General features: G+C 57.7%; 7 protein-coding genes across 7 annotated transcripts; 4 read left to right on the top strand and 3 right to left on the bottom strand.

Annotated features, from left to right (window-relative positions):
• Positions 1–356: 356 nt before the first annotated feature.
• On the bottom strand, positions 357–731 carry ACA1_397240 (uncharacterized protein; the record flags this gene model as incomplete). Its single annotated transcript, XM_004351603.1, has 2 exons — positions 357–364; positions 413–731. 2 exons carry the CDS (start codon positions 729–731, stop codon positions 357–359), a joined length of 327 nt encoding a protein of 108 aa, XP_004351655.1.
• Positions 732–846: 115 nt separating this feature from the next.
• Positions 847–2,084, bottom strand: ACA1_397230 (uncharacterized protein; the record flags this gene model as incomplete). Its single annotated transcript, XM_004351602.1, has 4 exons — positions 847–1,147; positions 1,233–1,401; positions 1,488–1,679; positions 1,769–2,084. The coding sequence occupies 4 exons, from the start codon at positions 2,082–2,084 to the stop codon at positions 847–849; spliced, it is 978 nt and encodes a 325-aa protein (XP_004351654.1).
• Positions 2,085–2,501: 417 nt separating this feature from the next.
• ACA1_397220 (uncharacterized protein) lies at positions 2,502–3,109 on the top strand (the record flags this gene model as incomplete). The annotated part of the gene is made up of 3 exons (XM_004351601.1): positions 2,502–2,702; positions 2,810–2,932; positions 3,023–3,109. Coding segments are annotated over 3 exons (411 nt in total), but the record flags the coding sequence as incomplete, so codon positions are not given.
• Positions 3,110–3,161: 52 nt separating this feature from the next.
• Positions 3,162–3,556, top strand: ACA1_397210 (uncharacterized protein; the record flags this gene model as incomplete). Its single annotated transcript, XM_004351600.1, has 3 exons — positions 3,162–3,204; positions 3,283–3,397; positions 3,505–3,556. 3 exons carry the CDS (start codon positions 3,162–3,164, stop codon positions 3,554–3,556), a joined length of 210 nt encoding a protein of 69 aa, XP_004351652.1.
• Positions 3,557–4,148: 592 nt separating this feature from the next.
• Positions 4,149–5,221, top strand: ACA1_397200 (phospholipase, patatin family protein; the record flags this gene model as incomplete). Its single annotated transcript, XM_004351599.1, has 4 exons — positions 4,149–4,214; positions 4,287–4,683; positions 4,761–4,989; positions 5,077–5,221. The coding sequence occupies 4 exons, from the start codon at positions 4,149–4,151 to the stop codon at positions 5,219–5,221; spliced, it is 837 nt and encodes a 278-aa protein (XP_004351651.1).
• Positions 5,222–5,414: 193 nt separating this feature from the next.
• ACA1_397190 (Ser/Thr phosphatase family superfamily protein) lies at positions 5,415–7,328 on the bottom strand (the record flags this gene model as incomplete). The annotated part of the gene is made up of 10 exons (XM_004351598.1): positions 5,415–5,507; positions 5,592–5,672; positions 5,756–5,876; positions 5,956–6,056; positions 6,131–6,312; positions 6,406–6,587; positions 6,671–6,730; positions 6,803–6,881; positions 6,960–7,074; positions 7,194–7,328. 10 exons carry the CDS (start codon positions 7,326–7,328, stop codon positions 5,415–5,417), a joined length of 1,149 nt encoding a protein of 382 aa, XP_004351650.1.
• A 382-nt stretch (positions 7,329–7,710) lies between these two features.
• On the top strand, positions 7,711–11,629 carry ACA1_397180 (uncharacterized protein; the record flags this gene model as incomplete). Its single annotated transcript, XM_004351597.1, has 20 exons — positions 7,711–7,737; positions 7,773–7,873; positions 7,953–8,037; positions 8,132–8,290; positions 8,422–8,578; positions 8,664–8,736; positions 8,818–8,947; positions 9,054–9,139; positions 9,215–9,297; positions 9,409–9,545; positions 9,629–9,769; positions 9,841–9,949; positions 10,035–10,126; positions 10,212–10,318; positions 10,392–10,483; positions 10,561–10,688; positions 10,796–10,871; positions 10,960–11,085; positions 11,360–11,450; positions 11,530–11,629. The coding sequence occupies 20 exons, from the start codon at positions 7,711–7,713 to the stop codon at positions 11,627–11,629; spliced, it is 2,100 nt and encodes a 699-aa protein (XP_004351649.1).
• Positions 11,630–12,832: the final 1,203 nt, after the last annotated feature.

The following is a 12,832-nucleotide window of genomic DNA, read 5'->3' as shown; positions in this document are numbered from 1 at the left end:
GTACATGGCCTGGGTAACTGTCGTCAGCAATTGCTCGTCGGTGATGTGCCTCTTGTTTACAGTTCGGGCGGCAACCGTGGTTACCTCGGCTCCTTCTTCCAATACCATCTCGTGGATCTCACCGCGGGTCCCGATGCTGATACACTCACCCCTCTCGAAGCAGTCCTCTGGGCCGACCACTGATGCCATTCCAAACGCCCGGTCAGTCATGTATGTAACATCTCCACATCACACGCACACATGGGCGTACATCTGCACATTGATCGAAGGCTTGTGACGACCGATTCTGGCGCAAATCTCACGGGTCCCCTCTCGTGCGCGGAGATCTCTGCAATCGAGCGCCTCGACGGGTCAGTTCAGACAGCTAAACACAGCGCGATGCGACACGACGATATGGACGACAGGCACGTACTCGAGTGCAGGTACTGAAGCTCGCGCATCACCTCTGCTGCTGACGGCCGCGAGGCAGACGCAAGTTGGCAACAACGCTCGGCAAGGCTTTGCAATTCTCGGCCGACCGAGAGAGCCACGATGCCGGCGTCGCTCAGAGGCGGCCGGCTGACCAACCGGGCTCGCGGTGTTTCCGGGTCGTCGAGCAAAGCATGCTCGCAGCGACGGGGCACGCACAGCAGTGGGGTGGGGTGCTTCTTCCCAGAGAACAGTTCCCACAGGAGCACGCCCAGGCTGAACACGTCCGTCTTGTCCGAGTACTCGCCGTCCCACCAGGGCATGTAGACGGAACGTTCCGAGCGAGTGGCGTTGTCGATTGGCCAATGGCGGTCGAGGCTCCTGGCTGCAGTGCAACCAGCCAGCTTGGTCGTGCTTTTTCTGTGCAACAAGACGTTGCTAGGGCTTATGCCTGTCGATCAACTTCGTCAGGCAGAAACGAATCAGGAAGAGGCACGTGGTGGTCGTACGGCCGTGTATGATTGGTGGGCTCTGGGAGTGGAGGTAGTCCAGCGCCTCGGCGACATCGGCGACACAGGCGAGTTTCATACTTGTCGACAGAGCCCGCCATGCGTCCGCGTTGGGCAAAGCTGGGTGGAGGTCGTCATGCTCGGCTGACTCCCACACGAGCCCCGCGTGCTGCTTGCCCTCCTGCTCGCTCGCAGCGAGCAACCCGACAATGTTGGCGTGATTCAGGTTCCTGCCGCCCCCACTGGTGAGCTCGTGTGTGACGCATTGTAGGCACTCCTGAGTACACACATGGCGCAGCGGGAAGCGTAGTGCACCTGAGCATGGCGATCTGAGCGAGGAACTGGGAACAGGTGATGTCATCCATGTCGACAACCTCGATGGTGACCGGAGCGTTTTGCCACCAGCCTTGCAGCACCTGGCGGGGTTGACCACCTCCGTCCACGTCTTGGCCACCTGCGAAGTGCAGGTCCGTCCAGGGCACAACTACACACACGACACGCACGCCACCAATCCGTTAGCTGTTGAACAGAACTGTCGCCAGCGGTCGATTCAACCGACTATCTCCGCACCTGGATAGATGGACCGCAATTCCTCAACCACGGCGGCTGCGGAAGGTCTCGCCTCGGGGTCTTTGTGCCAGCAACGCCCGATGAGGTCCGTCAGTTGGGATCCGCACGAGAGGCTGTTGAAGCATTCGTCGTGGTCGAGAGGGGGTCGCTCGCCCTGGTCGACCTTCCTCCCCACAAGCCTGTCTTCTACGCCTTGATAAGGCACCTTCTCGGTCAAGAGCGCCCACAGGAGCATAAGCGCGCATTGGTGAAGCGGCCGATCAGGCAACAATAGGAGGTACCGGGGTTCTGACGCACTGCTCGCAGGCCGTGCTCGGGGTAGCGGAAGCTGGTCCACGCCCCCAAAGGTGTGGTCTTGATCATGTCGCACCCGTACTCTAGCTCCTTCACACTAAGTCGGAGGTCGAGGCACATCACGTTGTTGACGCTGGCCCCGACGCAGTTCACGTCCCAATGGCAAAAAGTGGGCCACAGCCTCTCGCCCAGCGTTTCGTCGACCAGCAAGCCAGCCGAGTTGACCTCGCCCAGCCGGGTGTCGCAAAGGATGGGCAATTGGGCCGAGGAACACCTGGTGCAAATCAGCAGGCAGGACCACATCGCTTTGGGCTTGGGACCAGGGTTGGTTCTCGACAAGGCAGCGAGACCTCGCTCCAATTCCTCCAAAGACATGGAAACCCTAGGCACATGAACGCCGCCAGGTGAGGTGAGTTTTAGCGTGAGCGCGAGAGAGAGAGGGGGAGGTAAAAGTACCGGAAGCAGGCTAACTTTGCGCTTTGGCAGGCGCGGCAGGTGTGGGGGGTGGAGGTAGAACAACCGGTGCTGCAGCATGCTCCCTGGTAGTCACCATGCACTGCCTGCTTGCTCAAGAGTCGGCCGCACCTATGCTGCGGCCGTGGGTCCACACAAAAAGCATGGCCCAATGGCCTGTGGGGGAGTATCATGGTACCAAAATTACCACCAAATGTCGAGTTTGTCCGCGCCACCGACGGGCCAAAATTCAAACAACCACCACACACACGCACACAATGGCCTCGGAGGCCCGCCGACAGCGAGGTGCCCAGCTTGCGAGTTGCCTCGAACCAGGAGCCCGGCCAAGTGACGATTTCGGAAGAGGAGGCAACAGTCTTGGTGTCGAGCAAGTTCACCAGCTCTGTGTTCAGCATAGACGACCACGCACCCTACGCCCAGCCGACCGCCCTTCTCGACTACTGGCTTGTACCGCCCCCCTAATTTTAATTTTAAGGTTTCCTTTTTCGCAAGAAACTGGTAACGACCAAATTACGCTGTAATACCAATTAATCAAGTGGTCATCGACTGCGCAGGACGGCATACGCAAGCATGACATGAGGAAGCGGGTGGTGGTCAAGTTCGTGCTGGTCGATCTGGCCTACTGGCACCAGAACCCCACTCTTGCGTGGCTCGTCCGACGCATAATCAAGACCGAAGTGCCCCCCTCCCCGCTCCTCCTCGTGTTCACGAACAGCTGAGCTGATGATAACCAATGGTCACCACCACCATACGCACGACACCACCAGGACGGGCTGGTACATTCGGCGCTGCAGGTGGGGCCTCACTGGTTCGACGGCTCACTGGTGCACACCAAGGAGCTGCACTCGGATTGATGCCCTCCTGGCACTCGACGTCGGCGTGCTTGATGTCACCCAGCCTGCGGACATGGAGAGTCTCCGCAAGGTACCCTACCCGACCACGCCTCCGTGTTCCCTTTCTTTGATTTGCCGTCTGCGTCTCTGACATCACCTCCTTCGCCTTTTGTATCCACCAGCTGGCCGACCAGGTAATCGTGTGGAACGCGACCAAGCACTACGACCAGCGCACCTGCACGTGCCAGCATTTCGTCGCCAGCGCGCTCCGTACCCTTGGCTTGAGCAAGCCAGTTCAAGGCGAGATCGGTACGTACGGCGCTATCGATCACACTCTGTGCGTTCGGCTGTTAACCCTGTTTTTTTGACATGGGATCGGAGCTCGGCGTTGATAACCTCTTGTTTTTCCTCCCCAGGTGTGTTTTTGCAGAAACTGAAGCGAGGCGAAGCGACGCTCCCTCGATTTAGGGACGTCGATTTCCACTCGCACGCCCAGCTGGACCAGACTGCCGAGACCACCTACATCTCCTGGACGACGACGATCGCGCTCTTCTGAAGTCGTTCGATCGTGCCTTCTGGCTGCGCCACAACCACCAAAAGGTACGATTGACCCCCTTTGGTTTTGGTGTTTCGATCAATCTCACTCACACCACAAAAGCACAAAAAAGACCAATCACTGTGGGACGCCAGTCTTCTGCCGGACAAGTGCTTCTTCCAAGACCCATCTGAGACAGGTAACCAATAATGGCACACACTCGATTCCGCACATGACACACCACACCAACACACACGATGTCGTCCCACATGCAGGCTCATTCCCGGCACCGGTGAGCACCATGCTGCGAGCATTCTCGCAGCCGCCTCCATGCAGTGAACTTCTGAGCCTGCCTCGTATCCGGGTGCTGTGCATGGACGGAGGTGGCATGCGTGGAGTTATCCTCATCGAAATGATCCGCCAGCTCGAGGCCCGCACCGGGAAAAAGGCACCCATCCCCCCCTCTCCTTCCCTCTGTTCTGGTAACCGGGTCACTGATCGTGGTGGTATCGACAGGTGGACGAGATGTTCGACCTGGTGGCTGGCACGTCGACCGGCGGCATCCTCGCGGCGGCTCTTGCTGCGAAGAAGGTACACCACCACCACCACCGTCGTTCCTGCCTTCGTTCTGGTGCAGTGTAAGTAAGACACGCGCGCACATAGGTGGGCGTGGATGGTGCGGAAGAGATGTACCGCAACCTGGGCAAGAAGGTATTCGGCTACAGCTTCGGCAACTACACCCGGGGCGCCATCCGCACCCTCCAACAGGAGGGCTTCTACAACGGCCAACAGCTCAGAGAGATCGTCGAGCAAGTTGTGGGCGAGCACGTCGAGCTCGACAGCTTGCACGACCTCCGCGTCAAGGTCTTCGTCGTGTCGGCACAGAAGCGGGACGGAAGGCTAGGGCCGTTCATCTTCCGGACGTACGGATCGCGCGATGAGGAGGAGGGCCAGCACCACCGCTACTACCGGGGCTCGACCGATGGTCGAGGCATCACCTTCGCTCAAGCCCTGCTGGCAACCAGCGCTGCGCCTGGCTATCTCCCCAGTGTCCAGATCGGTGCGCTGCCCTCTCGGAGGGGCGAGAGTTGTACCCACCCTCTCTTACACTCACAAAAAACACGACACACAACACAGGCGAGCACGAGTTCATCGACGGTGGCGTGGTGGCCAACAACCCTACAGAGATCGCCATCTTTGAGGCGATGCGGCTGTGGCCCGGCCGTCGCATCTCCGTTGTCTCCCTCGGCACGGGCGCGCCTGTGGTGGAGTCGTGGCAGGCCGCGAAGGCGTCGAAGAAGGCGCCGGCGGCAGCCTCGTTGTCATCGTCGACGCTGCCACCCATGCACAAGAGTGTGGAGCCCTTGTTCGACATTATTGCGGCCGCCACGGACTCAGAGCAGATCCACCAGCGGGCCAAGGCCTGGCTCAACAGCCATCGTCGGATGGCCAGGTACGTGCGCCTCAATCCGCCATGTCCGGCCTTCGACCTGGCAGCGTGCAAGGACGAGGAGCTCGACCAGATGGTGGCTCAAGCCAAGGCCTACCTCGCACACGGCGACCTCCTGAAGGAGGTCGTCGACCTCCTCTCGGCATGATGCCACCCTTGCGAGGCGGAGAGTTAAAACGATCAGCTCTGGCGCTATGCCCCGACTTCTGTAATGACAAGACATTGTTGTTGTTTATCGAGGGGACCAGTAACCAATATGGCGGGCTCGGTGGTGCGCGCTGAGCAGGAAGCAATCTTCTGTTGTGTCGTGCGTGTGATTATCCGGATTTTTATCGTGACGCTCACAACGACAAGTGGCGCATTCTGAAGGCTGTTTCGTAGGCGTGGCACTGCGAAGGACGAGTGCTGCCCAGCGAGTCACAGCACGCAAAGGTCTGTATTGCCGAGGCGTCAGAATGATGATGATGGCGACGATGGTGATTGGATGTATCCAATAAAAGAGGGGGGAGTGAGCCCACCTGGTTGGTGCCGGGAGAGTGGAGAGGTTGGCTCGACTCTGGCACAACAGTGCCGTCTTCCTGGCGAATCCACGTCACCATCTGAATAAATGCGCGAACAACGCAGCCATCAGCCATGCTCGCGCCCGGGTGCAAGCCAAGAGAAGCGAGAGTGAAGTCCAAACCTTGAAGGGGTTTTCGTGGATCTCGATCACACGAGCGCCACGAAGCCAGCCGGGCGGAGGTCCGTAGCCGCCATAGCCGGACTTGCGTCCGTACATCAGCCGCACGCCTCCGTACACGCCCCTTAGATCACGGTCGACATTTGATTTGTCAGTCAGCGCTGTGCTGTGATGAAATGAAATGTCGTGGCACCATCAGATACCAGAAGTCGTTGTTGTGGTCGTGGCCCACGTGGCAGGACACCATCTCGTCCAGTTCGCGCCACGCCGCGTACAGACCCGTGTTCACAGAAAAGCAACAGACCTGCAACATAGAAGAGAAATGGCGTCAATGTATCACGCTATTTGTAAAATAAATGTTTTTTAAATGTAATGTACCCCAGTGTCCTGGAGGCGACCGCTGGTGTTGTGGTAGTTCCAAACGTGCATGAACTCCGGGACGGGGATGTGGAAGAAGGCCAGCCCGGGGACCTTCTCGCTCTGCCGCACCTGCTCGGTCTGCAGCCGACGCGCGGTGGACCGGTACCACTCAATCTGCGACGGATACACGCAGCCCCAGCCTAAATGGAGCAATTGAAGTCAATGCAGCGTGCCACGCGTGTCAGTCCTGATCAACTTCACCTGCGTTGGCGAGTGCGGGTGTTAGATCTGACCTGGGGTGTCAAGGCACTTGACGTCGTTGGAGTCGAACATCCACAGGTTGGCGGCTACGGCCTGCGAGGCCGAGGATTGGACGGGCAGGTAGTAGTTGGTGACGCCGTCCACGTCCGCCGGGCCGAATTGGGTCAGCGACAGCCCCTGGCTTGACTCCCGATCGTACCGCACAATTTCCGTCCTACGTAGGAGCCGCGGCAATGGTACCACACCACCGTTGGTCAGGTGGCCATGTGACGGCGCTCGTACTAGTGGGGCAGGTACCGGTTGAAGTCGCCCTGGTCGTCGTGGTTGCCGACAGCGAAGGCCCAGCGGATGCCCAGCCTGAGAAGGGCACCAGCGCCACGTCAGCAATCAAGAAATACTACATTATTGGCACATGTGGTTCTCGCATACGATTTCATGGGCGCGGTGAGTTGGTCCCAGCGGAGCGGGAACCACGGGCGCACTTTGCCGTTCCACGCATAGCCGCTCACTGGGCAAGCCATTGAGAAAAGTTGTCAGCGCATCCCAGTCATCAGACCAGAGTGCACCACCCACCATCGATCCGTACCGGAGTCGCCAGTCATGACGACGAGATCGGGCCGTTCCATCTTGAGTATGGTGGTCTGCACCCTCGCCGAATTGACGTCAAACTCGGCCGCCTCCCCGTAGTGCAGGTCCGTGAACTGCGACAGATCGAGGATGGTTGGGTTAGCGCTGTGAGTGAGGGGTGGGAACCAGCCGCGGCCAATTTGTGTTGCGCTTCGGGGCGTGTGAGGTGGGCAAAGGTGGCGCGGAGGTCCACCTGGACGATGCGGAAGGTGCCATCGGGCCGGAACTTGAGGGGAGGTTGTTGAGCCACATCCCCGAAGGTGGGCGACAGCAGCAGGACTACCATCGCCAAGACCAAGACGGACAACAAGAGCTGCGTGGCGGCCATAGCTGGTGCGGGGCGAGAAGACGAAGGAACGAAACAAAGAAAGAAATAAGCGGAAAGAAAGCGGCTGATTGGTTTGTCGACACCAATTTTATTGAGAAAGAAAGGCAATGAGAAAACAGGCGTAAATCGTAAAGAAACTAAAGACAGATTTTGCGCGTGCTCAAGATGGTGCGTACATCTGCATCTTTCAGTAGGGCTGTGGGACATTATGAAAAAAGGAGGAGCTGACAACGCTTTCCACGCATTAGGATTTTGCCGATTTCACAAAAGAGGACTTCGATCTGAAGGCGTGGGTGAACAAAACGCTGGATCCCAGCATCAACGAACCAACCGACGTAATTCCCTCCCACTGCTATTCTGTCCTCTCCCAGTACTGAGGCGCATGCCTCCGCCGCGAGCTAAGGAGTGGGTCAGCTAACTCACTTCACTCTTTTTTGGCTGCAGACCTATGTGTCCACGCTGGTGCTGAAGCTGCAGCTGTTGTCTTCTGAACTCAACCACTCCCTGCGCGAGTTCTCGGCCAAGTCACTCAGAAACATCCCCAAGTGACACTCCTCCCTTCTCTTTCTCTTTCTTATGCCCTTCTCTCATCTTTTACGGGTTCTATGTGTATCTGTGCTGCAGGTCCATTCGGAGCATAGAGAGCGTGCGCAAGGAGGCTTCGGCCCTGCAAACCCAAATCACTTCGTTTGCGGAAACGCTCGAAAAGGTGCTCCGCTCGCCCAACTGACTAGCGCAGTGTGACTCACTGTGCGTGTGCGGTTGTGCGTTGTGTGTGCCGTGTGCCGGTGGTAACGCTTCAGATCGAGGGCAACGCAGACAATTCTCTCGAGGTGTTGGCGGCTCTCGACACGGTGAAGATGTCGATGGAGAAGTGCTCCAGCATTCTCGTGGAAGCCGAGAAGCTGAAGCGCCTCTCCGAAGACGTGGACAATGTCTTTAGGACCAACGACTTCCGCCGTGTACGCGCTCCTTCCTGCTTGTGCGTGTGCGTGTGCGGTGGTGCGTGTGCGGTGGTGCGTGTGCGTGTGCGTGTGCGAAGCGATCAGTGCGGGATGATGGCTTACACATTTCTGTGACCTCGCGCACACAGATTGCGGATCACATACTCGGGATGAAGCAGAGCTTGGACATACTGAAGGAGATTCCTCAGTTCCAAGACAACCAGCGCCAGCTGATGCTCTATCAGGACAGACTCGAGGGCATGACCCGGCCGCATCTGCTCGCGGCCTTCAACAAACACGAAACCGGTGCGATGACGATTGATGATACCATCTCCCGCGTTTTCGGTCGGGAACCCGCTCACCCCATTATTTTGGTGTTGTCATGCGCCAGAGGCCACATTGAACTTCGTGGACGTGTTCCAGAAGATCGACAGAAAGAAGCAGCTGCAGCAGCACTACTACAGGTTTGTGTGTACATATGATGTGAACAACATTCCAGCAAAATTCCTTCATATGCTGATGGGTGTGGATGGCGGTATATGTAGGTGCCGTTTGGTCCCGCTCGAGCAGCAGTGGCATACATTCAAGCGGCCCGAAGCCGGGCGCAGCAGCTCGTCGTTTGTTGATTGGCTCCCCTCGTTTTACGATTCCGTGCTGGCCACTCTCAACCACGAGGTACACGACACGACCAACGACACGACCAACGACAACCTTGAGCTGGATGACACGACACATACGACGCATTCCATTGACATAGTCGTCTTCTATTTCGCTGGCGTAGAAAACGTGGGTGGCCCAAGTGTTCCCGACGGATCCGCACGTGCTGCCGTCCCTCGCCGCCTACGTCCTCTCCACCCTCACCGAGTCGTTCCGGCAGAGGATCGACGAGATTTTGCAGCAGAACCCCACCACCGGGAAGGGCTCGTCGGGCTCGAGCGGCAGCGTGCTGCTGAATCAGCTCATCGCCGCCTACACCGTCACCAGCAACTTCTCGCTGACCGTCCTCGCCAGCCTCGGGCTTCAGGGTACGCAGCTTATGATTTATGATTTATGATTATGATTTCTGTACAATATTGTTTTGAAATTTTTGAATGGAAGAATTCTTGATTGCTGAAACGAAACGTTTCGTTTGCCAGATGCGACTTCCAGCGTTGCGGTGGAGGCAGCGCAGGCAGTGGTGCGGGCCATCTTCTGTCCTTACTTCCCCTACCAGAAGGACTACGCCAACCTGGAGGCCACCAATCTCACCCAAGAGCTGGTTACCCTCAAGCCGGTACCGCAGCTTTTCTTCCTCCACCGCCGCGCCAGCTTGGGCAGCGCAGAGCTGACCCATAGGTTTTGCTTGTGCGAGCCCAGGCGTGTGCTGGCTTTGCGGAAACGCTGCGCCTGGTCGACAATTCGGCGTCCAAGCTCTTCCTGGTGGCCGAGGCCGCCATCGATCGTTGCGTCCAGTTCACCAAGGGCTCGGAAGCGGAAGGCCTCTTGCGCGTACTCTCCGTACGTTGTCCCTACAATCGCTCTCAACCACCGCAAACCCGCGGCTCACGCCAATTGTGCGCACATTGCAGGAATTCTTGGTCAAGTACGTGCAGCACTTGTTTGACGTGCTGCAGCACCTGCGGATCGCTGCCCACCTGGACATCGGTCCCGACACCGCCGGCGGCCAGCCCGCAGCCGGTACAGACTGTACCAAGAAGAATCAATCCTTCTTGTTTGCATTCATTTGACACGACACATCTTCATTGCACTCCGTGGTGCAAAGGCCGCCACGCCAGACAGGCATCTCGGGGAGCTCAAATGCACCAGGAGCACGATTGGTCCTACTTCCAGGGCGCCCTTCAACTGCTCCAAATTGTACGCAACCACTTTGTTTCTCGTTTCGTTTCGTTTCGTTTTTTGGGCAAATGATTTACGTGACGTGCATTATGATATTGTCCAGGCCTCCACGCTGGCCGACAGTATGTCCGGCTTCGACAGACAGCTGCGCTCGATTCTGGCCAGCCTCCGGGGCGGGCTCTTCGGGACCCAGTTCCAGGTCCAGAAGGAGTATGTGTGCTATTACTTTCGTACCTCGTCGTCTGCATGTGGTTTGCTGACTTCGCGGGTCGCCGTCGTGCAGCGCCACCTACCAGGCCATTCCATGCATTCACCTGCGCGAGGAGCCGGAGAAGGCGAGGCGTCTCTGGGGCTTCTTCCAGAGTCTCGAAGATGGTACGTTGCGGACTGAACCAATGCCGACGCGCACGAGTAAGCGGACTAACCTGGCAACCTTGCTTTACCCACAACAGTGGGCGTCAAGTTGCTGCCCGTCCCGTCGCAGCAGTTGACGTCGCTGAATGCGTCGTGCCAGTCCTTCGTGTATGACACCATGTTCCAGTCCATCAAGGAGCAGCTCGCGCAGTTTCCCACTCTGCCCGTACGTTTCCATTCGACTACTTTTTGTTTTTAATAATAATAATAATAATAATAATAATAATAATAATAATACCTAAATATTCTTGGCTTCTTTAGGCATGGCAGCAGCAAGACGAGACCAAGGTGGCCAACGTGGAGGTGCCCACCTTCAGCAAGCAGCCGCTCAGCTACATCACCCATATCGGTACTGCCCTCGACCAGCCTGACAGCTTTGCCACAGTACGATGACGAAACGCTCATGATGCAATTCTCTCTTCTTTGTTCAAACAAAGGCGAGCATCTGTTCGACTTGCCGCAGCAGCTGGAGCCGTTTGCCGCCACCCATCCCTCGCTGTCCTTGGCGCCCGGGGGCGGAATTGCCGAGTCTGCTGAGGACGAGAATGACTCAGAGGGTCCCGGTACGCGCTCTGCGTGCACTTATTTGTGACCCACCAGCGGCTCACTCGCTTGTGTGCGTGCGTGTGTGTTGCAGACTTCGCGTGGGCGTGGATCAATGCCGTATCTCGTGGAACGATGTCCCTCTATGTCCAGCGCATTCTCGAGATTCCTCAGCTGACAAACCAGGGCTCGCTGCAGCTCGCGGCCGACATTCGTACGGCCACCACCACCGACCTTCCTTCCGGACTGCTTTATCACGTGTCACTGATGTGCCACCTATTGGCTGGCTGGCAGGTTACCTGTGCACCATCCTGAGCGCTCTGCGTGTGACTCCGGCCAAGTCGCTTGCGGCCATCCAGCACTTGCTTGAAGCGCCCGTCAGCGAGTACGCCCCGCCCCATCGACAACGCCTGTCCTTTTGGTGGCCGTACTGATGCTGGCTGTCTCTCTCGTCGCTGGTACAGGTTGACTTCCGACACGGGTCCGTCGGATGAGGAGGTGAGCGGTGGCGTGGCCACCTACCGTGCGCAGATCGCAAAGATTAGAGGCGCAAGCAGCGCCTAGTAGACAGGCAAGAAGAACATCACAACAACAACACAACAACAACAAATATGATCACCGCTACACCGCGTCTGTGTCTCGTTCCCCGTGTGTTGCAGTGATGCGTAGAACTTTGTTGTTGACGGGCGACGGCCTACACAGACGGCGGCCGAGAAAAACGGCGGGAAGCCGGGCGCTGTGGGGAGTTGCCGTGGAGTCACCAACCCGGCGCTAGACCGAATCGATGGTGTGGCGCGTTGGTGCACACTTGCTTACACGAGACAAGAAGACGTAGGAGAAGCAGGAATAGACGAGAGCGAAACGTTCGAAGATGGAGCACCCTCTTGCATCTTGTCCCAACGGGGATCTGCTCAAGTACGGCCTCCTGTTTGCTTATCAGGGCCTTTGTGCATTGCAAGAGCTCACGAGAGTCTACATCGTGTAGGGAGGTGCTGGAGCAAGTAGAAGTGCTGCTCTATCGACGAGACGCGCCCTCGACGGCCGACTTCCTACGCCAGGTGCCCCAGGGCCTTAGCGCCAAAGCTCAACTGGTGCGTCCGACTGGAACTCTTCCTCCTTGGTGGGTGCCTAACCGTGAATAAAGGTGGCCGAGTGGACTCGTGCCGACGTCGATGAGGCTTTGGCGGTCGCGAATCGCTGCCTGTGTCAGCTTTCCCTCTCCGACAGCGACAGCTTCTTCGTCGTTCTCTCGTTCCTCGTCCCTCCGCCTTCTTCATCGTGTCGACAGCATCTCTTTTCTGTTTTACCTGCGTTTCCCGCTCTTTCAACATCCACATCCTCGTCTACATCTGCATCCTCGGCGGCTGGCAATCTAGATTCGAGCGATGAAAACGATGCAGCAAAGGCGGACGAAGCGGGATATGAACAGGACGCAACGAGCAGGTCTGCCGCCTCTTCGACATCTTCGCGAAAGAACGTGGTCTCTCGAAATGCTGGTAAGATTTACCATGCGACGAGAAGCGCACTGAAGCAGAACGGTGGTGCGGCAGCCCTCCTGCTGCAAGATGCGGAAAAGATCAATCCGCTCAACGAGGAGGCAGCAAGCGAGCTCCATTTCACACACGAGGCCTTCTGCAGCTTCTGCGAGCCGGGCTGCCAGGACTGCCCCTACGACACGGCCCGGCTGTCCTATGTGCTTACTCTTGCTCAGCTGCTCTTCTGCAACCGCCACAACAAGTACGTACTCCTATCTTGCAGCTAGTGACG

This window comes from Acanthamoeba castellanii (genome assembly GCF_000313135.1).
Source record: "Acanthamoeba castellanii str. Neff unplaced genomic scaffold scf7180000084759, whole genome shotgun sequence".
NCBI classification, from domain to species: domain Eukaryota; phylum Discosea; order Longamoebia; family Acanthamoebidae; genus Acanthamoeba; species Acanthamoeba castellanii.
This window is presented reverse-complemented; position numbering and strand designations above follow the sequence as displayed.